Consider the following 26479-nt stretch of genomic DNA (forward strand, 5'->3'; position numbering starts at 1 on the left):
GTAACCCCTCCCTTTTCAGAGGGTGCTGGATATACTGACTTCAAATAGAGTACATCAAAAGAATACATTACTTCTAATGATAGAATACATCAAAACTTGAGATTACAAAAATCCTGTGGCTTCTACTTTAGCAGTTTCATTCTCTCACTCATTCCGTGGAAAGCCAGCTGCCATGTTGTGAGATGATCTTTGAAGAAGCCCACATAGCAAGAACTAAAAGAGGCCTCTGGTCCCAAAGCCCACGAAGCATCGAATCCTGCCAATAATTGTACTAGTAAGCTTGGAGGCAGATCTTCCCCCAGTTGTGCCTCCATATGAAACTGGAACTCCAACTAAGAGCTTGACTGCAACCTCCTTTAAGACCTAGAGCCAGAGGCACACTGGCTGCTGCCTTTCTGATCCACAAAAACAAAATTTAAGACAATACCAAATTTTGGTATAATGTATTATGATGTAATAGATAAGTAATAGTTATCTTATTTTGATTAATAGCCCTTCTGAAATGGGAGCTTTTTTTTTTTTTTTTTTTTTTAAGCAATGAGATCCAAACAATCTTATGTTTTGGGGTGATTTGAGAAGTCCTGTTCCAAAGAACTATTCCAAAACCTTTACAGTCCCAGTCCCTGATCACATGACTAAGCCAGAGCCCATAAAATTATGTATTTTTGTCTCAAGCCACGTCTCCTTCCAGGCAAAGTGTACGAGATAAAGTTCAGGCCTCTAAGAGGATTTGTCTTTCTCTCTCTCTGCTGTTCCTTGAGAGTCTCTGTTAAACGGGGCTCTAAATGCCAAGACAGTCCATTAATAGCTGAGTCAGTATATTTAGCAAAGCCATTCTTAATCCAGCTTTGAATTTTTTTTCCTCAGTCAACCGGTCACAAAGAATTCATCATTGAACTGTAGATATAGCTAAGGGTGAAAAGCATTTATAGGAGCTAACTGCTAATGAAAATTGCTTGGGTTTTGTTTCTGGCCTTGTTTTGTATATACTTGCTCTTAGTGAAAGGGCTCCTTATCCTGGAGGATCAGATAACTCCCAAGTCACGATGAGAAACTCAGATTGCCCAGCCGCCTAATGTCAGACATTGCCAGCGCCCAATAGCTAGCCCAGAACTTTTCTGAAAAAATAAGAATCTAGGGACCTACACTGTGATTCTGTAAGGATTTCCACAAGTTACATAAAGCCTCCTGATCTGCCACATATGCTCCAAACGTCATTGGAACGGTTGGAATTTATGGGCCAATTGCACTGGCCCACTTCCACTGCAGCCTGGACCAGATGGCAAGCCTTTTCTTGCTCTGCTCTTCACTCAAAATTGTCATCTTTCAGGTCATCCGGTCAATGCGTCAGAACCAACGAATTAGTTCACTGAACGAACAGACCTTTAAAAAATAAGAGAACTGAACAAGGAAAGGCTATTATCACACGGGCAAAAGAGTAAAAAATGTGCTTCATCTTTGCATACTATGAAAGGGATCTTTCAAGAGACCATTGTCTTAGATTGAGAGGAACACATGGAATTATTCCCTCATCCAACCTCAGTCATAATTTGGAATTTTAAGCAGCAGGAGGTCAGGGTAGTTCGAGTCGCTCTCCTTGAACCTTTTTTTTTTTTAAGATTTTATTTATTCATGAGAGACACAGAGAGAGAGGCAGAGACACAGGCAGGGGGAGAAGCAGGCTCCATGCAGGGAGCCCGACGTGGGACTCGATTCCCGGTCTCCAGAATCACGCCCCGGGCGGAAGGCAGGCGCTAACCGCTGAGCCACCCAAGGATCCACCTTGAACCTTTTCCTTACAGACGGCCCGGAACCCGAGCACGGGTTTTTAGGAACAGCTCCTGAAGCCCCGCCCACCTTGCCAGCTCCTGAAGCCCCGCCCACCTTGCCCACCGAGCAGGCCCCGCCCCTCCGCCCCGCCCACCAGGCAGGCCCCGCCCCCTCCGCCCCGCCCCCTCCGTACACAGGCCCCCACCCAATCAGACGCAGGCCCCGCCTCGCGAGAGCTCCGCCCCTCCTGCGGGGTGGGCCCGGGTCGGCGCTGTTGGTTCCCTTTCCCTGCTGCGCCCCCAGGACTGTGTGGGGATTGGCGCCATGACTGTGTCGAGGCTGGCTCGGTTGCTTGGCTGCGTCCCGGCCACCGCGTGGAGAGCGGCAAGTAAGACGCCGGGTCCCGGGGCCGAGGTCGCGGGGCAGGGTCGCGAAGGCCCGGCGCGGCGAGAAAGGCCTCCCTCGGCGCAAGCAGCGCGTGTCCCGGGCGTCTGAAGGCACCGGGTGCTGCAGAGCTTCTCTTCTTACGGCTCGGCCGTCCAGCTCTTGGTGCCGGGCAGGTCCCTTCAGCACCCCGGATCTCAGGGGTCGGACTAGGGCTAGAAGACCACCCGGGCCCTTCCCGCCTGCGGACCTGCCTCCTTCCGGTCCCTGCGCAGGAAGGGCTTGTTTCCTGGGGAGCTCTCGGGGCTCACTAGGCTTTGGCGCTCGTGGAAAAGAATGGGAAAGAGGGCCCTTTGGAACAAGAGTCATTCATTTACTTATTGAATTTACACCAGAAAGGATTTATGGTAGTTTACGGTCTAAATAAATTGGAAAAGTGCAGAGGTGGGTCAGAGTTGCAAATTAGTATAATAAAGTTAGATGAAGCCAAGAATCGTTAATACAAAGAAAGAATGCATGCTTTCAGTAAAAACCGGCATTTTTGTTGGAAAGTTTTCTCAATATTTTAGATTTAACCCAGAAAAGATCCTTAGCATAGTTTTAATTGAGGACATCCTGGGGAAATTGTGGAAGTGGGAAACAGAATTAACTACCCTGCATAGTAATAGGCCCCAGATCTCTACGCAGTTTGTTTTCGGTAAACATTTCTCCCCAAACATATTACTTGTTAATTGTAAACGTTTTAAATGGTCCAGGAATGAATAATAAAGGGAAAGCCCCGCCTTATCCAAACTCCACGGTAGTAACTGTAAATTTCGTTGTGCGTTCATTCACTATCCCTTTCTCACTTGTGTTAAAAACTTAAGAATGGAGTATTTGATACCAAAAACTTAAGACACGTGTAAGTTACGAAGCAAAGCATACGAACCCATTTTCCAATTTAAGAAATAGAATATTTCTGTTACCAAGAAGCTCCCAGGATGCATCTTCCTCAGGCAGTGGGTCTTTATAGTAATAGCTTCCTACCATTTGTACTTATTTTACTTGCTTTTTTCAACTAACAGCTGTATTTTGAGCTTCATCCATATTGATGTGTGAGATTGTGGTTAATCATTCAGTTGTGAGAGTATATCATACGGTTTTTCTATTCTTCTCAGTGGACATCTGGGCAATTCTGGAAACACGAGGACTGGCTGCTACACATTCTTGTTACGGGTGGTCTAATACAAGGAATGGAATTCCTGGAATATATGGTAGAGGCCTCTTCAGTCTTCTAATATGATGCCAAGTTGTAAAGGCATTTCCATCCCTACTGGCAATTACACTCCTACCAGCAGAAACATCAGTTCTTGCTCCACATACTTGTCAACATTTGATAATCATCAGGAAGTTTAATTTTTGATTGAATAGGGTATTGAAATGGTATGTCATTATGATTTTGCTTCTGGATTTTGTATCCACTATCCTGGCTAAATTACTTTTCTAACTTCTCTGATTAGAGAAGTCAGACATCTTTTCAAATATTTATTCGCTTTTTTGATGAAATCTCTTCATTTTCTTAATGGATTGTTTGTCTTTCTTATTTATATTCTTTACATATATTTCAATACTAAACCTTTTTTAGTTATGTAAGCGGCAAATATTCCGATTTGGGGCTGTTCTTGTCACTCCGTAGTGTTGTTTTTTTTGTTTTTTTTTTTTTTAAGAAAATCATATACCACAGCAGAATAAAATAATGGCTCTGCATGTACAGTCACACAGCTTCAAAAGAAAGGTGTCTTTTTTTCTTAAAGAAAGGTGTCTTTTGGTAAATAGGTAACCATAATATCGTTGTAATTTTGTATTGATCCTTTTGTTTATTGTCAGTGCTTTGTGATCTTGTCTAAGAAAGCCTTTCCTACCCTGAAGTCAGTTATTCTCTGTTTTCTTTTCAAAGGTCTATAGTTTTGCTTTTTGTATTTAAGCCTTTATTCTACCAGGATTAATTTTTTTTTTAAGATTTTATTTATTTATTCATGAGAGACACACAGAGAGAGAGAGAGAGAGAGAGCGAGGCAGAGACACAGGCAGAGGGAGAAGCAGGCTCCATGCAGGGAGCCTAACCTGGAACTTGATCTCCTGGATTGTGCCCTGGACTGAAGGCGGAGCTAAACCGCTGAGCCACCCGGGCTGCCCCAGGATTGATTATTGTGTATGGTGTGAGGCAGGAAACCAATTTCATTTATTTTCCATGTCAATAATCTGTTGTCCCAGGTCCATATATTGGGCCTTTCCTTCATTGATATGATGCTAACTGTCTTCAGTCAAGTTTACATAAACATATAGGCATGGGTTTATTTCTTGGCTCCCTTTTCAGTTCTGTTGATCTAATTGTCTATTCCTGTGCTGATATCAACTGTCTTAATAACCATACCTTTGTAATAAATCTTGATATCTACTAGGGTAAATCTTCTCATTCTGTTTTTTAGAGTGCCTTGGCTATTCTTAGGTATCTGCTTTCCATATCAAATTCTTAAAGGGGGGGGGAGGGGCACCTGGTGGCTCAGCCAGTTAAGCATCTGTTTTCCTTTGCCTCTGCCTGCCGCGGGCCCTGCTTGTGTGCTCTTTCTCTCTGTCAAATAAACAAGATCTTTAAAAAGAATTCTTTAAAAAAAAGTTCCTAAAAAAAAAAAAAAAAGTTCCTGTTGGGATTTGATTAACCCTGCTCAGTATTTTTTTTAAATTATCATTTTGTGATTGCTGTTTATGTATAGAACATAATTATTTATTCCTTTTGTATCCTGTAACCTACCTAAATTAGTTTATTAATGTAAACAATTTATTTGTAGCTAGGGGGGAGAAGGTATTTTGCTAGGTAGGCACTCATATTAATGGCAAGTAATGAAAATCTAGTTTCTCACTTCCTAATATTTGTCTTTTTCTTTTGTTTTTCTGTCTTAGATTTCCAGTAGCATGTTGTCGAGGAGTGGTCATCTTGTCTGTAATTGTAAAGGGAATGCATTCATATTTCAAGTGTCATATTAGCTATGGATGTGCCTTTATCAGGTTAACGAAGTCCCATGCTATGTCTAGAAGGGTTTTTTACTGTTGTTTATGTATTTGTCTGGTTTTTAAGACTGAATAAATCTTGAAATTTACTGAATTCATTTATTTTCATCTCAGGGTGATTACATCATTTTTTCCTTTAAATCTGGTGAGTTGGTGAATTGTAGATTTTACTAATGCTAAATCAATCTGGCATTCCTAGAAAATACTCAAATTGGTCATGATTATATATTTTTTTTTTTTTAAGTTTCAGTTTATTTATGATAGTCACACAGAGAGAGAGAGAGAGAGAGAGAGGCAGAGACATAGGCAGAGGGAGAAGCAGGCTCCATGCACCGGGAACCCGACGTGGGATTCGATCCCGGGTCTCCAGGATCGTGCCCTGGGCCAAAGGCAGGAGCCAAACCGCTGCGCCACCCAGGGATCCCAATATGATGTTGAAATTGATATGCTAATATTTTGTTTTGAAATTGGCCTGTAATTTGCCTCTTTTGGAATTTCCTTTTCTGCTTTCAAAGGTTAAGTTATTCTAAGCCTCATATAGCGAATTCAAGAGTCTTACTACCCTTTTCTCTTTGTCATATTTTGTTTAAAGAAATTATTCATTCTTTGAGTATTTGGTATAACTTAACTACAAAACCATCTGCTCTTTGAGGGAAGATTTTAAATTACTGGTTTAATTTCTTTAATGGTTGTTGCGTTGTTTATCAGCTTTTCTCTTCAGTCAGCTTTAATACATTTTTCTAGAAATCTGTTTATTTTATACACTTTTTTTATACACTTTCATTTTAGAGGCATAAAGTTCCTTTTTAAAAAATATCTGCTCTCATATATAATTATGTAATCTCTTCTCTTCATATTATTTATTTTGTGTGCTCTTTTTTTGTTCTTACTAGCCTAACCAAAGACTTCACAGTTTTAATCTTTTAAGGGAACCAACTCTTGGCTTTTGTTGATTCTCTCACTTGTATGTCTTTTATTTATGTTACCATTTTCTTCTCTAACTGTGGTTCTTTTCCTTCCATTTTCTGTGTGTCTATCTCTTTAAGACAAAACTAAAAACGTGGAAAGAGTACATCTCACATGGCTTAGTTTGGACTATAATAACAAATTGCCGTAGAGTAGGTGGCTTCCACTCCAAACATTCATTTTTCACAGTTCTGGAGGCTGGAAAGTTTAAGATCAAGATGCCAGGACATCTGGTCTCTGGTGAGAGCCTGCTTCCCGGTTTGCAGATGGCTACTCTCTCATTGTCTACTCCTGTGGCAGAGAGCAGAAAGCCACAGCAAGCTTTCATATCTCTTCTTAAAAGGGTACTAATCCCATTCGTGAGGGTTCCACCCTCATCACCTAATTATCTCAAAGCCCCAGCACCTAATATCACTGTGGGACCCAGGAAAGTTAACAAGAATCCCCTACCCCTGGACAAGCAGAGCAGAACTGACTCCACTTTGTGCTGCACCCGCCTTGTGCTGACCTGCTTATTACTTAGGACACTGCCCCGCCCTAGTCAAGCCCAGGGCACACCCTAACCCGAAATCGGCTCAGTGATAGGCCAGTTCAAATGGATTCTTTAGGGTAAAATGTAACTCAATGGGCCACCTGCGAGTGGACCAGCATGACTGTGCAACTTTCTGCGTATCCCATTGGCCACTGGCCCCTATAAAGTTGCTAAGCTTCTTAGTCTCGGGGTCCAAGTCCCGGCTCCGCTGTGTCAGGTATACTTGGACCCAAGCTCGAGCTTGTAAATAAACCCTCGTGTGTTTGCATCCCTGTCCGCTCCTTGGTGGTTTCTCTGATTCGCAATCTTGGGCACAACAATCACCACATTAGGGGTTATAATTTCAACATATGAATGAGGGTGGTGTGGGGGACACAAATCTTCAGTTTCTAACACTGGTCATTTTTTTTTTTAAACATGTGCTTATTATATGAACAGCATGTGGCTGGGTTTTGTTTTTTGGAGTCTGACAGTCTATACCTATTTAACTGGAGAATTCATTTATAATCATAATTATTGATATAATTGGCTTTATTTCTACCATCTTTTTACACCTTCTATTTGTCATACTTGGTTTGAATTAAATATTTTCTTCTCCCGAATAAAACTTCCATTTTCTCTCTATTCTTATCACACACTTCACTTTAGGATCATTTTCTTAAAGTAAATTGCTTAGAAGTTCCTTTTGTGGCAGTCTTTTGTGATGGTCTCTTAGTGTTCTTTTTGATATGTGTCTTATTTTTAATCTGAAATCTGGTTTCTTTGACTTTTTGTTTTTGAAAGGTGGTTTTAATGGGTATATCATTTTCTCATAGCTCTATCTTCTGGCTTCTATTATGGCTCTGGGGAAGTTACCTGTCTGTTCAGTTTTGTTCCATTATTAGTAATCTTTTATCTGGCTTCTTCTTAGATCTTCCTTTGATCTGGCTTCTTTGTTGGGGCTATCCATTTTACCTTGCGTCTAGATGCATTTTTTTCCCTTTAATTCGGCATTTCTTTATGCTTCCTACATCTGATGATTCCTGTCCATGGTACTTCCTGTGGTCTTTCCACTATCTCCTTGTGGAATCATGATTGAATAGACAATTGTTAGATCTTCTCATTTTATCCTCCACAGGTTTAAACTTATCTTTGGTTATTTTCATCTTTGTGCTTTTTCTTGCATAATTTCTGAAGAACTTAATTCTAGATCACAAATCCTCTTCTCAACTGTATCTGTTCTGCTATTAGGCCTTTTATTGAACTTTACATTTAAATTGTTGTATTTCTAAATTTGTGTTTTAAGTTGGCTTTTCATACATTTCTCCTTTTTGACTTTTTGCCTTGAACACATTAAATAGTTATCTTCTGATTTCAATATGTCAAATCTTTATGGTCTGGTCTTATTTGTTGTTTTACTAACTCTTGTTTTACTGGGATTCTCTCTTGAGACTTTAATGAGACATGGTTTGAGAGGGTATTTCTCCACAGAGGATTTGCTTCTGCTCTTGTCATGTGTCTGGAGCACTTCAACTATATAGATGTGGGTCCACTTTATGTAAGATGTTCCCCTTGGGTGTTTTTGGACCATGCAAATAGTGTATAATCAGGCATAGATAGGTGTAGTCAGCCAGTAGTTTCAAAATCTGTAGAAGGGCTTCTTTGTTTCATCTCCACTCAGAACCAAGGTTGAGATGGTACTTGTCCTTCCTTAACTGTTCTCTTCATTTATTGGAAGTTTGCTTCTAGCTCCCTGCTCTTTTGACCAGCAGCATGAACATCATCTGGACATTATTAAAATGCACTATCTCAAGTCTCACTCAGACCTACTCAGAATCTTCATTTTAACAAGATTTTTTATATGCTCCAGGTGTTTTATATGCACATTAAAATCTTAAGGCTCCGGCAGCCTGGTTGGCTCAGCGGTTTAGCCCTGCCTTCAGCCCAGGGTGTGATCCTGGAGACCTGGGATCGAGTCCCACGTCAGGCTCCCTGCATGGTGCCTGCTTCTCCCTCTGCCTGTGTCTCTGCCTCTTCTCTCTCTCTCTTTCTCTCTCATGAAAAAATAAATAGAATCTTTAAAAATAAATAATAAATAAATCTTCAGGCTCAATTTCTCTTCTGGGTGCTAAGCCTCTAATAGGCTTTTTGTTTTGTTCAGGCTCAGAAGACTCCTCTCCCTACTGTCCTGAAAGCTCTGTACCCCAGCTCTAGGTGAGAAGGACACAGTTTATGTAGCAGTTTAAGTGGTTCAGTGGTTCTCTCACTGAATGGCTTTGCTAGTTTATCATTATGTACTTTCTAAAAGATTCTTTGTCCGATTAAGAAATTTTTGTATTTTTTTAGCCTTTTTAGATGTTTTATGGCGATGGGTTTTAGACATCTATAATTTATCAAATTACCAGAAACAGAAGTTCTGAAAAGTTATTTGTCGTTCTAATATAATGGTAACTTAGTCTTTTTTCCTTTGCTTTTATTATTATATCAGAAGATCATCTTCTTGCTTGTACTGTACTTGTAAACCCAGTTCTAAATAGGCTTTGGATAAGGCCAAACCACCCCTTGAAGAAGAAGACCTGGGCTTTATGGTGGTGATTTTCTTGTTTCTCAAAGAATGATTGTTGCTTTGTTTGTCAGCTATTGCCCTTGTAGTTGAGATAGTCAGAAGTTTGGTGAAGGCCAAAATGTAGTACTAACATTAATATACGGCTAATTTTTTTTAACAATGTGGGAGTCTGGGACTGACCCCCTGTGCCATAAAAAATCCACATATAACTTTTGACTTCCCCAAAATTTAACTACTGATAGCCTACTGTTGAATGGAAGCCTTATGATAATATAAACAGTTGATTAACACATATTTTGCCTATTATATATATTATATATTGTATTCTTACAATAAAGTAAGGTAGAAAAAATAAAATGTTATTAAGAAAATCGTAAGGAAGAGAAAATACATTTATAGTACTGTTCTGTAAAAAATCCATGAATAAGTGGGCCTGTGCAGTCCAGACCTGTGTTGTTCAAGGGTCAGCTATAATTACTTTTGCTTCATACCTCCTATTTGATAGGCAGAATCCACAGGAGTGGCTCTGGGGCTCCCCTTCACCTCTTTGCTAATCCTTAAGACCCAATATAGACCCTTTTTTCTTGATGTCTGCCCTTCAGGCTACTTGTATGTACCTCATGCCACCTCCTCTGCCTGCTTGCTGTGCACGGAATTGTTTCCAAAGCTGTGAAGGTTGTGAGTGCCAAAGAGCACAGTGTCCCCTGTCTTACCAGGTATGGTGCAGACATGAGAGGAATTCTCCTGCTCTGCATTCTGTCACACTGTTACCTGTCTACAGAAGTAGTTCTGTTTAGGCCTCTGTGAGTCTTTTGAGAAAACTGGTCTTTTTAGCTTTTTCTTGTAACCTTTTTCTCTAAGGTAAAGTTCCTTCAGAATTCCTCAAGGCCAGACCTACAGACTAGTTTCTCAGCCTTCTACTTTGCTACTCCTCTCTGTTTTCCCACAGTACACTTGTGTTCCCATGCTTTACCAAAATCTCATTTGCACACTGACTTCTGTGTCCCACAGTTAGGCTCAAGTTACTGTTATACTTCGTGTGTGCACGTAGAGACATACACATTACTTCATTTCTCTGAACCAAGGTAAGTACAAGTATCCCCATTCTACAAATGGGGAGACAGGCTCAGTGAGATATAGAAACCTTCCTAGGATCACATTGCTATTAAGTGGTATGGCTGCTTTTGAAGCCATGTGTGTGATTCTAGTGCCCTTAGATTGCAAGACCTTTTTGTGCCATTTTTATGAATTTGTGTAAATACTGAGGTATCTAAATACTTAGATTTGGTACATACCAAGTATCTAAATACTTAGATAGTATCTAAATACTTAGATTTGGAACATACCAAGATTAATTTTTATACTGAATACCATTTCAGGCTTTGAGTTAAGAGATTTTATTTGCAAAAACAAACCTAAAACAAAAAATGCTGATTTTATTGTATTGAGTCAAGATTAAGCACACAGTAACAGGTGGCTACTAGTATCTGTTAAGTACTTGGCTGATTTTTAGGCTTCAAAGTGACTTTGTAACTGTTAAAATTCCCCTTTATATATCTATATTATTACTGAATTATTATGACTTAGAAACAACCACTCATGCTTTATAAATGTGTAATAGATTTGTTGATGGATAGATAGTTGGACATTAGATGATGGACAGAAGTTTCTATTGTGGAGGATAGCCAAACTTCCTGAATTGGGATATATTGATGTCACATTCTGAAGAGTCTTATGTTTCAGATAAGTGGATAATTAACAAAAATTCCAAGATTTGAACTGAAAATATCTTTAACTGAGCATGGTTTATGTTCACCAAAATTTCCAGTATAATATTTTTCTAAATAGTCAACCACAATAAACCAAGATCAGATTGTTAGATGAAATATATTAATATAATCAGAAACTCCTATTTCTATATTTTCCATTTCTTAAATAAAAATAAATGCTGCCTTATAAGTTATTATTACATGTTTTCCATATACAAGTGAGTATGTATATGGAGAAAACTATATTAGCTCTGTAAATCATTGTCATAGCTTTATTAAAACATTCAGTTGTGTATTTATTTTTTTTAATCCTTGTGTTTTGTGGGCTCTTGTATCTGTGGGAGAATGCTGGTTTGTATTCTAATTGGTCATTCAAACAATAATTTTTCTACTCACTAAGCTGTATGCAGTAGATAGGCAAATGAACAGCCTGATAAACTATTTGGAAATTGTTAATGCAGTTTATATGTGATGTTAACTTTATATAATCTTACAAACAACTCTTACGTAAGTTCCAAATTGGCTGTGGAGGGTGTGTATGTATAAAAAGAGATATTTATGTACAAATATTTATGTACATATATATCTGCATATATGTGTGTGTGTGTGTGTGTGTATATATAATTTTTTAAGTAATTTCTGCACCCAACATGGGGTTCAAACTCACAACCCTGAGATCAACAGCTGTGTGCTCTACTAACTGAGCCAGCCGGGCACCCCTATATATATAATTTTTTTAAAGAGAGGGTATGGTGATGTAGTGATAGCTAGAATGTGAATAAAATACATGTAATGAAAGAAAATTCTAATTATATCTAATGCTACGAGGAGCTTCCAGATTATACTATAATGATGATATTAGATAAAATCTGTCACAGTGCTAAAAGTTTTGCGTGAATTATCTCTTTATTTAGTAACTCATAAGATAGGTACTGTTACCTTAATTTGAGGAAACAGATTTAGAAAGGCTAAGTCACTTGACAAAGGTCAAACAACTAATAAGTATTTGTATACGTTTCTTACTGCTGCTGTAACCAATTATCACAAACGTAGTTGGGAGGCAAGAAGTCTGAAATGGGTATGAAGTCTCTGGACTGAAATCAGGTATTAGGGGTGTGTTCTTCTGGATGCTCTAGCAAGAGAATCTCTTTCTTCCCTTTTCCAACTTCTAGAGGCTGTTGAAGTTCATTTCCTCCATCTTCAAAGCCAATAATGTCCATTAAGGCTCTCATGCTGCCATCCCTCTGGTTCTCTCTTCCAGTTTTCTTCCCCTTTTAAGGATTCTTATGATTGCAGGGGACCCACACAGATAGCCCAGGGTAATTGCTCTAGCCTAAGGTCAGTCATCTGATTGGCAACCTCAGTTCCAACTGCTACCTAAATTCTCCTTTACCATGGAACCTAATCTCTTCATAGGTTCTGTGTATGAGGTTCTGATCATCTTTGGAAGTCATTATTCCACTTACCACAGTGGTATAACTGGAACTGGTCCCCAGCCCTGCCTCTAAAGGCATTCCTTTAGGAAGTTGAAAACCCAACCCTGAGGTCATTTTTTCAGGGTGGCTTTGTACTTCTTGAACATTATCTTAACAAGGGTTGGATAACTTCCAACCCTTGTTACTTCTTGAACATTATCTTAACAAGGGTTGTACCCTTCCAACCCTTGTTAAGATTTTTAAAAATACTTTATTACTAAAAATAATAGTTTAGCTTTCTCTTCTCATTTATATGTTGTAAATGCCAAATACATTTCTAAATGTTTAATTGGCAGGAAAAGAGAATCATGATTAGAATTCAAATATACAAATACTAAATACAATCTCTTGTGATTTAAATGGTAAATATTGTGATTAAAACTTTGTACTACGTAGTTACACTTAATCATCTCATTTCTGGTATTTGGGGCATTGCTTCACACAGGAATCAGTATTTTACATATAAGTTCTTTCTTTTTTTTTTTCTTATAAAATTTGATTTATTCATGAGAGACATGGAGAGATAGAGGCAGAGACATAGGCAGAGGGAGAAGCAGGCTCCATGCAGGAAGCCCAGTGTGGGACTCAATCCCAGGACTCCAGGATCCTCCCTGAGCCAAAGGCAGACCTAAAACATTGAGCCACCCAGGTGTCCCAACATATAAGTTCTTTCAAATTTTTTTTTTAAGATTTTATTTATTTATCCATGAGAGACATAGAGAGAGAGGCAAAGACACAGGCAGAGGGAGAAGCAGGTTCCATGCAGGGAGCCTGCATGGGACTTGATCCCGGGTCTCTAGGATCATGCCCTGGACTGAAGGCGACGCTAAACCACTAAACCACCCGAGCTGCCCAGTTCTTTCAATTTTGATAACGGTTAGCTAATTTATTTTAAAGCTTTTCTTTTTAAACTGATAATATGGATTGCTTCTGAGGAAGGGAAATGCTTATCTGGAAGATAGAAGAAATTTTACTGTATGCCCTTTTGTACTTTTTGTACTGTGATAAATGTGAGTATATAAACTAAAAACAAATAAAACTGTTACCTTTATAGCAGAATAAATGAACAGCTCCTAATTTTTCACTGTCTCCACTCTTCAGGATCACCCCTTCTGTGTCATTCTGTGAGGAAAATGAGTTCTCAAGGAGAAAAATCCAAACCTATTCAACAATCTCTTAAGAAGCCAAAGTTACCAGAAGGTCGTTTTGATGCACCAGAAGATTCTAATTTAGAGAAAGAACCACTGACAAGTGAGTATGGACATACCTCACAGATATTATGGGTTTGATCTAGACCACTGCAATAAAGCAAATATGGCAGTAAAGCAACTCAAATAATTTTTTTTGGCTTCCCAGTATTTATAAAAGTTATGTTTACACTATACTGTGGTCTATAAGTGTGCAATAGCATTGTGTCTTACAAAACAATATATATCTCTTACTTTAAAAATACTTTATTACTAAAAATAATAGCCATCGTCTGAGCTTTCAGTGAGTTATAATGTTTTTCTGGTGGAGAGACTTGCCTCAATATTAGTGGCTGCCAACTGATCAGGGTGATGCTTTATGTAATAATTTCTTAAAATAGGACAGCAGTGAAGTTTGCCACATTGATTTATTCCTTTCATGAAAGATTTCTCATGAGATGCTATTTGATAGCATTTTAGCCAAGTAGAACTTCTTTCAAAATTGGGATCAATCCTCTCAAACCCTGCCACTTCTTTGTGAACTAAGTTTATGTAATATTCTATACCCTTTGTTGTCATGTGAACAGTCTTCACCGTATCTTCAACAGAAATGGTTTCCATCTCAAGAAACCACTCTCTTTGCTCATCCTTCAAAAGAACTCCTCATCTGTTTAAGTTTTTAACAAGAGATTACAGCCATCTTTACAGTCACATCTTCAGGCCCTACTTCTTATTATAGTTCTCTTGCCATTTCCACATCTGCATTTACTTCCTCCACTGAAGTCTTGAACCTTTCAAAGTTATCCTTGAGGGATAGAATCAACTACTTTCAAACTCCTTTTAATGCTGATAATTTGGCCTCCCCGTGAATCACACATGTTCTTCATGGCATCAAAATGGTGAATCCTTTCCAGAAGGTTTTCAGTTCACTTTGCCAAGAACCACCAGAAGAATCACCACCTATGGCAGCTACAGCCTTAGGAAATCAATTTCTTAAATAATAAGACTTGAAGGTCGAATGCCTCCTTGATCCAGGGGCTGCACAATGGATGTTGTGTTAGCAGACATGAGAACAACATTAATCTCATTGAACGCCTCCATCAGGCTCATGGGAGACCAGGTGCATTGTCAATGAGCAGTCCAATTTTGAAAGGAATCTTTTTTTCTGACCAGTAGGTCACATCAGCAGGCTTAAAATATTCCATAAACCATGTTGCGAACAGATGTGCTGTCATCTAAGCTTTGTTCTATTTATGGAGCACAGGCAGGGTAGATGTAGCATAATTCTTAAATGCTCTAGGATTTGTGGAATGGTAAATGAACACTTGCTTCAACTTAAAGTCACAAACTACATTAGCCCCTATTAGGAGAGTCAGCCTGTTCTTTGAAGCTTTGAAGCCAGGCATTGACTTCTTCTCCCAGCTATGAAAGTCTTTTTCCAATATAAGGCTGTTTCATCCATACTGAAAATCTTGTTGTTTAATGTAGCCAATTTCATTATTTACCTCAGCTAGATCTTCTGGATCACCACCTGCTGCTTCACCTTGTGTACTTTGATGTTGTGGAGATGGTGTCTTTCCCATATCAGCTGTTTGCTTTCTTATCATTTGTGAGTTCACTGAAGTGGCACTTTTCATGTCCTTCAGGAACTTTTCCATTGTCTGCACAATTTGGTTAACTGGTTGTTGCAAGAGGCCTAGCTTTTGGCCTATCTTGGCCTTTCAGCAAGCCTTCCTCATTAAGTTTAATCATGTCTAGCTTTTGATTTAAAGTGAAAGAGATGTGACTCTTCTTTCACTTGAACACTTAAAGGCCATTATAGGGATATTAATTGGCCTAATTTCAGTATTGTTTTGTCCCAGAGAGTAGGGAGGCCTACTAGGGAGTAGGGATAGACAAGGGAATGACTGTTAAGTGGAACAGTCAGAGCACATGCAACATTTATCAGTTAACTGTTTTTTTTTTTAATTTTTTTATTTATTTATGATAGTCACACACACAGAGAGAGAGAGGCAGAGACATAGGCAGAGGGAGAAGCAGGCTCCATGCACCGGGAGCCCAACGTGGGATTCGATCCCGGGTCTCCAGGATCGTGCCCTGGGCCAAAGGCAGGCACTAAACCGCTGCGCCACCCAGGGTTCCCTAGTTAACTGTTTTATATGGTGCATGTTTCTTGATGCTCCAAAACTTACAATAGTAATATCAAAGATCACTGATCACAGAGCACCATAACAAATATAATAATAATAAAAAAAGTTTGAAATATTGAGAGAATTACCAAAATATGACACAGAAACCCAAAGTGAGCAAGTACTGTTTGGAAAAATAGCACCAGTAGACTTGCTTATGGTAGGGATGCTACAATTTGTAAAAAATCCGAAAAAAAAAAAAAAAAAAAAATTTGTAAAAAATCCGGTATCTGTGAAGCACAGTGAAATGAAGTATGCCTGTATAGTAAAGCTTCTCTTGACTTTTGAAGCGTCAGAGTATTTTAGTTATTGAGAAAAAAGAATGAAAGGAACATGTTATTATTTATAATTCTTTTTTAACAGTAATAAAACATTTCACAATGAATAAATTACCATATTGACTACTCTGTGTAGGTTTAAAAAAAAATTTCTAAGCCCCTGTTTTATTTATTATACCCCAGTATTCACATGACACAGTTTATGAATTGAGAACTGTTTTGATGCAAATAACTTGAAAACCACTTGAGCAGACTTAAACAGAAGTAACAACAATATAGGTTGTTATTGGGCTACAAGGTACACAGATGGGGTACCCCAGGGCAGTGATGCTGCTGGACCTTTGAAAAAGATGGACCTGGGGAGTAAGCACTATATGGAAACCAGGATATTCTTCCTCCTTCTCTTGTCCCTGGTCTTTTCTCTTCATTGTTTTCTGTCATCAGACTGTTCTAAATCCACTGGGCAGAAAAAACTGCTCCTAACTGCTATTCAGTTCAATAGAAGAACTAGACAAAATATAGTTGTTTAATTCTAACTCCAAATTTCTTTTTTTTTTTAATATTTATTTATTTATTTGAGAGAGAGTTAGGGTTGAGGGGGAAGGAGAGGAAGAAGAGAATCTTGAACCGATTCCCTGCTGAGTGTGGAGCCTGAGGCGAGACTAGATCTCAGGACCACAACCTGAACCAAAACCAAGAGTTGGTCACTCAACCAACTGAGCCACCCAGACACAACTAATTCCAAATTTCTGAAGAAGAAAGTTCATTTGCCAAGCTTGGATCCGGTGTCTATAGCTAAATCAGTCAGAGTGGCCAGTGGGATGGGTCACAGGTGGAGGCAGTTGTTCTCACCATAGCCATGTGGTTGGAGAAAGAGAAGGGAAGTTTGGAGAAAGAAAAGGTTTTTTAAGGGTGGTGCAGTTATCACTAAACAGTGTTTTGTATTTAGTATATATAAAATTTGGCTCATGTTTTTTAAAGTGTTACTTTATTTTCATTCTATACTCTTTTGTACCTTTGAATTGTAGAAAATGTGCAAGTATTAGCTATTCAAAAAATAACATTTTAGATAGCATAAATGTTAACATACCAGTTTGAAACTTTGACAGGGTTGCCCTGCTTGTCTAATTTTTCCATTCTCCTGAGAGTTAACCAACCATGCAGTGAAGCATCCTGGACAAGAAGACTTAAACAGAGGATACAGGGACCTCTGTCTGGAATTCTTTAGAATATAAAAGCTTTTCTTTTTGTTCATTCAGTTAAATTTTTCAGTTTATAGTACTTTACTAAGCCCAGTCTAATAATCAGATCAATCAATCATCCAAAATGTTGGAGACTTTTGAAAAGCATAATCTAAAGGTAAAAGTCTTCTTTAGTAGTTTTAGCCAAGCCCAAAAATCTAAGAGGAAATTTTTCATTTAAACGTCATATACAAAAGTAGCAATCCCAGAAGTAAACCCTCACATACTCACATACATGCTCAATTGGCTTTTGAGAAGGTTGCCAAGATCATTCAGTGAGGGGAAAAGACAGTCTTTTCTATACGTAGCACTGGGAAAACTGGATATACACACGTAAAAGAATGAAATTGGACCTTTACATTATACCATATTTGAAAATTAAATATGTCAAAAATGTATTTTTGTTAAGAGATAAAACTATAAAATTATTAGATGAAAGTGTTGTGGAAAATCTTCATGATTGATTTTGATAGCAGTTTTATGGTTATGACACCAAAAGCATAGACAGCAAACACAGAAGTATATAAACTGGACATTATTAAAATTAAGAAATTTCGGACATCAAACGATATTATCAAGAAAGTGAAAAGATAATGTATGGAATGGTGGAAAGTATTTGTAGATCATATATCTGACAAAGAATTAATATTGAGAGTATATAGAAAACTCCTACAACTCCACAAAAATAACTCAATTCAAAAATAGACAAATGACTTGAATATACACTTCTCCAAAGAAGATATACAAATGACTAACAAGCCCTTGAGAAGATGCTCAGCATCACTCCTTAAAAAATCAAAACTACAGTGAGATACTCCACACCAACTAGGATATTACAATTTAAGAAAAACTGGAAAACAAGTGATGGCAACGATGTGAAGAAATTGGAACCATCCTGTATTTCTGGTGGGAATGTAAAATGATGCAACTACTATGAGAAATAGTTTGGCAGTTTCTCAAAAAAAGTCAGATATAGAACCTAGCAATTCTACTCCTAAGTATATATTCAAAAGAATTGAAAGCAGGAACTTAAATAGATATCTGTATATCTATGTTCATAGCAGCTTTATTCACAGTAGCCAAAAGAAACAATTCAGATATCCGTTGATAAATGGATAAACAAAATGAGTGTGGAATGTTATTCAGCCATAAAAAGGAATGACATTCTGATTATGCTACAATATGGTGGACCTTGAAAACATTATGCTTAGTGAAATGAGTTAGACACAGAGGACAAATACATGATTCCACTTAAATTATGTACCTAAACTAGGCAAATTCATAGATACAAGGTAGAATAGAGGTTATCAAAGTCTAGAAGGAGGGGATCAAGGAAAAGTTTTTGTTTAATGGGTACAGAGTTTATAATGAGGATAATGAAAAACTTGTGGGTATAAATAGTGTGATAGTTACAGACCATTGAGAATATAGTTAATGCCACTGAATTGTATGCTTACAAATGGTTAAAATGATAAATATTATACATATTTAATACAATAAAAAAAGAAAAATGCATTTCAAAAGATAATCATCTGTTTGACACAATGCTATTCATTGTAACTTTTGAGTCAGTGAAATTTATGTCAAACATACTGTCTCTTAGAAACTGGTCTAGTAAACATCACCAAACCAGCAAATGTTTTTCAATCCTCATTTTATATGAACTGTCCACAAGCTTTGGCATTGTTAAATTGTAACCACTACTTCTGGAAATCTCCTGTCTTGGCTTTGGTTATGCTTTGTCCAGTTTCTCCTCCTAGTCCTTGAACCATTTCTTTCTAAACTCTATTTTAAGCTCTTCTACTTCTGCTGAAAAGCAGAGATTCAGAAATCTCGGGATAGACCTTCACTCCTGCTTCTTACCCTGTCCTGGATCCTAGTCTTGTTGATACCACCCTCTTAACATTTGTCAAACACATCTCTTATCCATCCTACCAATAAAACCCAAATTCAAGCATCTGTCGTTCTGTTGGTCTGTCTTCTTCCCTGTTTCCTTCCTTCTAGGCTTACCTCCCTGCCTCTGATACATATGTCATTCTAAGAAAAATGTATGGATTGTCCCTTTGCAAAGAATAGACTTCATTATTAAGTACTATTATCTTAATAAAGTAGGCTTCATCAAGGTAAAAGATATCATTTGCAACTGAGCACCCTGTTTGATGCAAAGATGAATAAGGGAAATGAGATACATAAATAACTGTGAACAAGACATTATGTGGTAACTGGAGTAAAAGATATGCCAAAAGAAAGTTCAAAAAAAAAAAAAAAAAAAAAAAAAGGAGAGGGGCAGCTTGGGTGGCTCAGCGGTTTAGCACTGCCATTAGTCCAGGGCCTGATCCTGAAGACCCAGGATTGAGTCCCACGTCAGGCTCCCTGCATGGATCCTGCTTCTTCCTCTGCCTGTGTCTCTGCCTCTCTCTTTCTGTGTCTCTCATGAATAAATAAATAAAATCTTTAAAAAAAAATAAAGAAAAGAGATAACATTTGAACTGGGGTTTAAAGGCACAATAAAATCATTAGTAGTTAAGGAATGGTGGGGAAATGTTTCAAAAAAGAGAAAGGTATGGTCAGAAAGGTATGGCTCAAATCTGGAAGGCTGAAGTACCAGGTTATAGCATATGGGCTTTATGCAGTGGACAGTGAGGAAAGCTCTGAATGTTTTTGAATGGAGATTATTCAAAAAAAAAAAAAATGAATGGAGATTATTCAGTTTTACTATAGTATAATCTGCATAAAATAAAATTCACCCATTTTGAGTAGACATTTTGAAAAATTTTAGCAATTTTTATAGTCATGTAACAAATACAACATATACAACAGTTCCATCCCACAAGGAGCCTCTGGTGCCTCTTTATGATTAGTCTCATTTCCCCATCTCCCTGGCAACCACGAATCTGTTCTCTGTCACTATAATTTTGCCTTTCCTAGGATTTTATATAAATGAAATCATACAGTACATAATCTTTTGTGTCTGGCTTCTTTCACTTAATGTAATGTGGAAGAGGGATTCTGTTTGGAAAGATTAATTCATCTTTCTATGCAGATTAGGCTGAAGTCATGAGAGTCAGAAAACAGATGAGTTAGAAAACTACATTAGTCTAGTATGCGACTCAGCATGACTCAGGGTGGCACTAGTGAGAGTATAAAGTTTTAGAAAACTGTGGGTTATGATGAGGGTAAAAATTAGGTTGAAGAAACATGAGAGAAAAGCCTCCATAGAAAGCTACAGAAAGGAGAAGCTTAAGAGTGTGGGACTTGGAGAAGGAATGTAGTCAAGAGATAAGTAACAGAAATGGATGGCATAAGTGGACTTGAAGATCATGAGGAAAGAGGACCAAGGACTTCTGTGTCCATAGTATGTGAGGTTACTGATGTGAGTGTTGATATGAGGGATAATGGGAAGAGGTGAAGCTGTGAACCAAGTATTGATCTTATCCAAGAAGATAGAAGAGTTTTTATTACTGGACTGCAGAAAAGCATTGGGCAAGTGAATGGTGTTGAATTCAAAAGAGGAAAGAAAGGCTATAGAGGTTTGGTGGTAGAAGGTGAAGCTGGAAGTACAGTGAGGCACAGGGATAATCTTAACCCTTTCTTCCCTAGTGCTGTGGAATGAATTGTGTCTCCCTAAAATCCATTTTTGAAGCTCTAACCCCCAAAGTGGTGTTATTTGGTGATGGAGCCTTTGAGAGATAATTAGGTATAAATGAGGTAATGAAAGTGGGGCCCCATGATGGAATTAGTACCCTCAATAAGAGACAGATAGCTCTCTGTCTTTCTCTCCCTGCCTGGTGAGACACAGTGGGGAGGGGCTATCTACAAGCCAGGAAGAGAGTCTTCACCAGAACCCAGTCATGCTAGCACCCTGATCTCAGACTCCTAACCTCCAGAACTATAAAAAAGTGAATTTCTATTGTTGAAGCCACTCAGTGTAGTAGTTTGTTATGGCAGCCCAAGCTGACCAAGAGACTCCGTGAGCCCCAGAAATATGGGAGACAGCAGAGCTTCCCTTAGAGACTTTCAGATGTAGTCCAAGAATGGAGTTCTTCAGAAAACAGAATGATAGATGGGGAAGAGTTCATTCACAGTAGAGAAAGAATTTTAAAAATAGATAAATATTTGAAAAATTTCCAGGTAATTCTCTATTTTCTTTTTCCAAGAGAGGTACTACATGATTTTAGTGATGTTCATTTAGCTCTCTAAAGAGACACAGTTTAAGAATTGGGGTTCTTTCTAATAGCCGTTTCCTCTGCTGCTCTTCCTATATACAGAGCAGTAGTTTATGGGCCGAGAACAAGCCTGCAACCAGAATGTCTGAATTCAAACTCAGTTTTACCACATAGTAGCTGTGTGACCAGGAGCACCTTTCTGAACATCTTTGTGCCTCATTTTCCTCATCTGTAAAATGGAGACAATAATTGTTCCTGTCCCATAGGATTATCACAAGGACAAAACAAGTTACTATGAATAAAGTGCTCAAAAGCGGGCCTACCTCAGATAGAGGGTCCAGTTATGAATGCACTGTTGATAGTAACAGCTGTTATGTCCATAAATGGCAATATCAGCTAACCATTTGCTGAAGCCAAAACCCTATAATAAGGAGCAACAGTACACGTTGCTAAAATTAATTGAGCATTTTTCTGTACCCGGCACTGAGCTAGGTTCTTTACATACATTTAAACATGTTGAAATGTTTAATTCTCAACATACTAAATCAGGTGTGATTGTTATACCCATTTTACTGAGAATAAGACTGAGGCATTGAGCCAAAGTATTGCGTTTCAAAACCTTTCAAATCCTATGGATTTGTACTCTGTATTCCCTAAATTCCTTTCCTTCTCCTTTAATCCGTCAGCACATATGCAGCTACTCCCCACAGGAAGGCCTGAGAACACTCCAAGAATTTTAAGTAATTAATGTAGGTAATAAAATTCATTGAATATGATAATTGTATCTTGTATCCTGAAATAATTTCTCAAACTTGGGAAAAGAACTATATTTATAGTTCATTTAAGACTGCATAGTAATAATGTAGCCAGTATTATCTACTATAACCCTGTCTTCAAAATTGGCCATAATGCCTTTCTCTACTGACTACTGTTTCTGCATCTTCTGTTTTTCTTTAGAATTTCCAGATGATATTAATCCTGTTACCAAAGAAAAAGGTGGACCCAGAGGCCCAGAACCTACCCGATATGGAGATTGGGAACGAAAAGGACGCTGTATTGATTTTTAAGCCACATATTAACTTCAGTATCTTTCTCTGAAATGTACATTTGAATTAATTTATTTACAATTATTTTCTTTCTGTATGTCCTTTAAGCCATTTAATTTCTATAGTGTTTTTTTAAAAAATAATGCCTTGAAAGAGAATATACTGCTATAAATTAAGAAAGGGGAATAGTTCTACATTAGCACATTAATTTTAATTTAAATATATTGGAGTATATAAATGATGATTAGAGCTGCAAACTCATTTCATCACATTTCAGTTTAATCAGCTACTTATAAAATGCAAATGTAAATAAAATAAGTTTTAATGATTTCTGTTGCCAAATGCTAGGTAATAGTGGCTTTTTAATTGTGTGTCAAGTAATACATTATAGTTTCATAAGGCCACAGTCACAACAGAAAATCTAACTCCAGAGCCAGATACCTTGGGTTCAAATCCTAGCTCTGCTACTTATTAGCCAGTGATCTTGGGTAAGTTATTTAACTTCTCTACACCTCAGTTATCTTTGTGCATAAATTGGAGATAATACTAGTTCTACTGGGGATCCCTGGGTGGCTCAGCGGTTTAGCACCTGCCTTTGGCCCAGGGCATGATCCTGGAGTCCCAGGATCAAGTCCCACATCAGGCTCCCTGCATGGAGCCTGCTTCTCCCTCTGCCTATGTCTCTTCCTCTCCCTCTCTCTCTCTCCGTCTCTCATAAATAAATAAAATTTCTAAAAAAAAAAAAAAAAAAATACTAGTTCTACCTTACAGGGTATTGAGAAGATTTTTAAATGAGTGAATACATGCAAACCACTTGGAACAGTGCATAGCTCATGGCTCTCAGTAAGTGTTAGCTATCCTTCCGTCTTAAATGTTTTTTCCAAGTCTCTAGGCTTTCTGGGGGAAATATTAAGAAACCAAGTTTGAAATACTTGAACTGAAACTGTTTTATATGAAAATAACATTAAAACATCATTAATTGGAAGATTCGTGATTTTTTGCATGGATGAACTGAGCTGAAATATACACTAGTTTGTTAAACATAAAATTTAGATACAGAGGCCCAATATGAGAAAAGCTGGGACTGAAATGGGCCAGCCTAGTCAGTTTTGATGACTCAGAAGCTCTTATATTATGGCCTTTGGATAACTGGGTCAGGAAAAGTCTTGTCCAGTTTATAGATATGAAGGAAGAATGGGAACTGCTGGGCTCCTCTAAAGGATCCTGTGTTGTCAGACCTTACACCGTGGCAGAGATTGGACCTTCAGCCCCTAGGCCACTTAAATTACTTAGGAAGAAAGGGTTTGAAGGGTCTGTAGAAGACAGCGCAGTGGACTGATAGTGGTGTGATATGATTTATAAATGCAATATTATTTGAGAAGATTGTAGGAGATTTAAGAAAGATTAAGATTAAAGATTAAGAAGATTGTAGGAGATTCTTAAGAAAGAATAAACTTTCTTAAAAGAGTGTTCTCAGAAACAAACTGAGTAGTCTGGTAATGGCCTAGCCATTCAGTCTTTGTATCAGCTCTCAGTCAGCATTTGTTCTTCTAATGGCAGTTACTGTGTATGCTGCTGAGTAATAACCACATTCCTTTAAAAGCATTCTATAACTTAGTCATTATGAGTCATTAACTCCTATTAGTGAAAGTTTTTATTAGGTTAACATTGCAGAAAGTAGTATGTCACATTATTTGGTATAGTTTTGCTTGTGTTTATGGTATGGGATACAGGAAAGACAACTTAGATACTTCAAAAACTAATATAAAATATGTAACAACCAAAGTGTGGTATTAAGATAATAGAATCCTTAACCCCTGTTAATAGTAACATGTTTCATGACAGCCATCAAATATATAGGTAAAGTTTGGTGGCATGGAAACATTTATGGTCTTTATGACCATCGAACATTAACAAAAAAACGTGAAGACTTCCAAAAGATGATGTAGCACCAATGAAAATGTGTTACTCAGATCTCCTTATATGGGAAACAGTTGACTGAGGACCCTGCCAGTTGCTGCACCATGGGATGCTCCCCACCCCCATGTTCCCTCTGAGGCTACACTTCCCCCAGGCTGTTCCCAGCCAATGAATGAGTGTGTTGGTCCACTCCCCTAATGAATGACATTGGCTCAAGAACTCCCCATTAGCCTACCCAGTACTTTCTTGGGACTGTGCTGCTGTCCAAGACTCTTTCTACTTAATCCTCCTTTCCTTCTTTCTCCCCTTCCCAGCTGTCAGACTCTGTCTACTTTTCCCCTTTATACCTCAAAACATTTCCCCAGTGAATCTCTCTCACATTTAATCCCATCTTGTCATTTGTTTCTCAGAGAACCCAAACTAACATGGATAGTTTTAAAAGAACAGCTTATAAAAGAACAATTTATTTATTCATTAGAGACAGAGAGTCAGAGAGAGAAGCAGGCTCCTCTCAGGGAGCCTGATGCGGGACTGGACCCCAGGACCCCAAGATCACACCCTGAGCCAAAGGCAGACGCTCAACCTCCTGAGCCACCCAGGTGCCCCTGCATTCTTTGGTCTTAAGGCCCTTTTATACTCTAAAACTCTTTGGCGGTCCCTAAGTTGTTTAGGGATTTATGTTTAGGTGTGTTATACCTATTGATAGTTACCATATTAGGAATGAAAACTGAATCGCTTAACCAATACTGATTGATCAGTTAGGAAGGAAACTTCCTACTTACTTTTGGTCAAGACCAAGTAAGGAATGAAAACCAAGCAATCTTTAAAATATGTAATTAATTTTAAAATAATCCCATAAATAGGGCACCTGGCTGGCTCAGTCAGTAGAGCATGTGACTCCTGTTCTCAGGGTCCTGAATTTGAGCCCCAGGTGGGGTGTGGAGATTACTTAAAATCTTAAAAATAAAAAATAAAATAACCCCCAAATAAATGCATTACATGTTAACATAAAATAGCATTTTTTTGGAAAGATAACTAATAATTTTTCCAAAAAAAAAAAGAAAAACCTAAAGAGAATGATATTGTTTCATATTTTTGTAATTCTCTTTTATATCTAACTTAATAGAAGGCACCTGTATTCTCATATCATCTTCTGCACTCAATCTGTTGTGATAATTGTTTTGAGGTGTATCAAAGAAAAAAGCTGGCTTCACACAGATACGTGGCTAGGAAAGGGAGGCTCTCAGATCCCCTGAAAGGGTCTTGGGGTCCCCAGAGTCCATGGACCACACACTTCAATGACTGCTGAGCTGATTTAAATAGAAAGGAGGATACTAAATGCAGACCCTTCAGAAGGGTGAGTAGAACAGGCTCAGCCTCTAAGACCAAGTTTCAGAACCACACGACAGCACTGGCTGGAGCTCCTGCCTGAAATCCCAGCCAGCTGCACCTCTTGGAGGCAGGAACCCACCACACTGCAGACCCCTGAGCCTCTTTGGCTGCCGCAGACCACACTGACAAAACGAAGCCCTGGTACTTCCCCCTACCATCTAACCTATTTCTTTTCTTTTTTTTTTCTTTATTACCATATCATTACTTTTAATGTCCAATATTTATAATATGAGGGCCAGGGCTTTCTCCCCATCTCATTTCTTGTCTAATTTGGTTTCTGGGAAGACTTCATTCAGGTACTCAATGGTCATCTGATCAAATGGAATTATGTTCTTCATCTTCTCCAGCTCTTTTTCACATTCTTCAATCCTGGCCTTTGAGAGAGACAAAAACAGCACAGCTTTTCACATCTTCTTTTTCCTCAGCATCCACCTGGACAGTGTATTTATCCTCTGGCACAGGAACCTTCAGAACATTAAACTTCTTCTCAAAATCATCTACCAAGCCAGCCTTTGCCACATTGGGCTTGTAGTAAGCCCAGTCGATAGCAGGTAGTTTCTCAGGAAGAGTA

At 38.3% G+C, this 26479-nt stretch overlaps 1 protein-coding gene and 1 long non-coding RNA gene across 2 annotated transcripts; both read left to right on the plus strand.

The window, feature by feature from the left end:
• The first annotated feature begins 1965 nt into the window (after nt 1-1965).
• On the plus strand, nt 1966-22924 carry SDHAF4 (succinate dehydrogenase complex assembly factor 4). The gene is made up of 3 exons (XM_025444640.3): nt 1966-2158; nt 13591-13740; nt 22508-22924. The coding sequence occupies exons 1-3, from the start codon at nt 2095-2097 to the stop codon at nt 22615-22617; spliced, it is 324 nt and encodes a 107-aa protein (XP_025300425.1). The 5' UTR covers nt 1966-2094; the 3' UTR covers nt 22618-22924.
• LOC112658442 (uncharacterized) lies at nt 2179-5291 on the plus strand. The gene is made up of 2 exons (XR_003135702.2): nt 2179-3576; nt 5095-5291. It is a non-coding gene; the product is annotated as an uncharacterized LOC112658442 (long non-coding RNA).
• Nucleotides 22925-26479: the final 3555 nt, after the last annotated feature.

The sequence above is a fragment of the Canis lupus genome, chromosome 12 (genome assembly GCF_003254725.2).
Source record: "Canis lupus dingo isolate Sandy chromosome 12, ASM325472v2, whole genome shotgun sequence".
Lineage (NCBI taxonomy): Eukaryota > Metazoa > Chordata > Mammalia > Carnivora > Canidae > Canis > Canis lupus.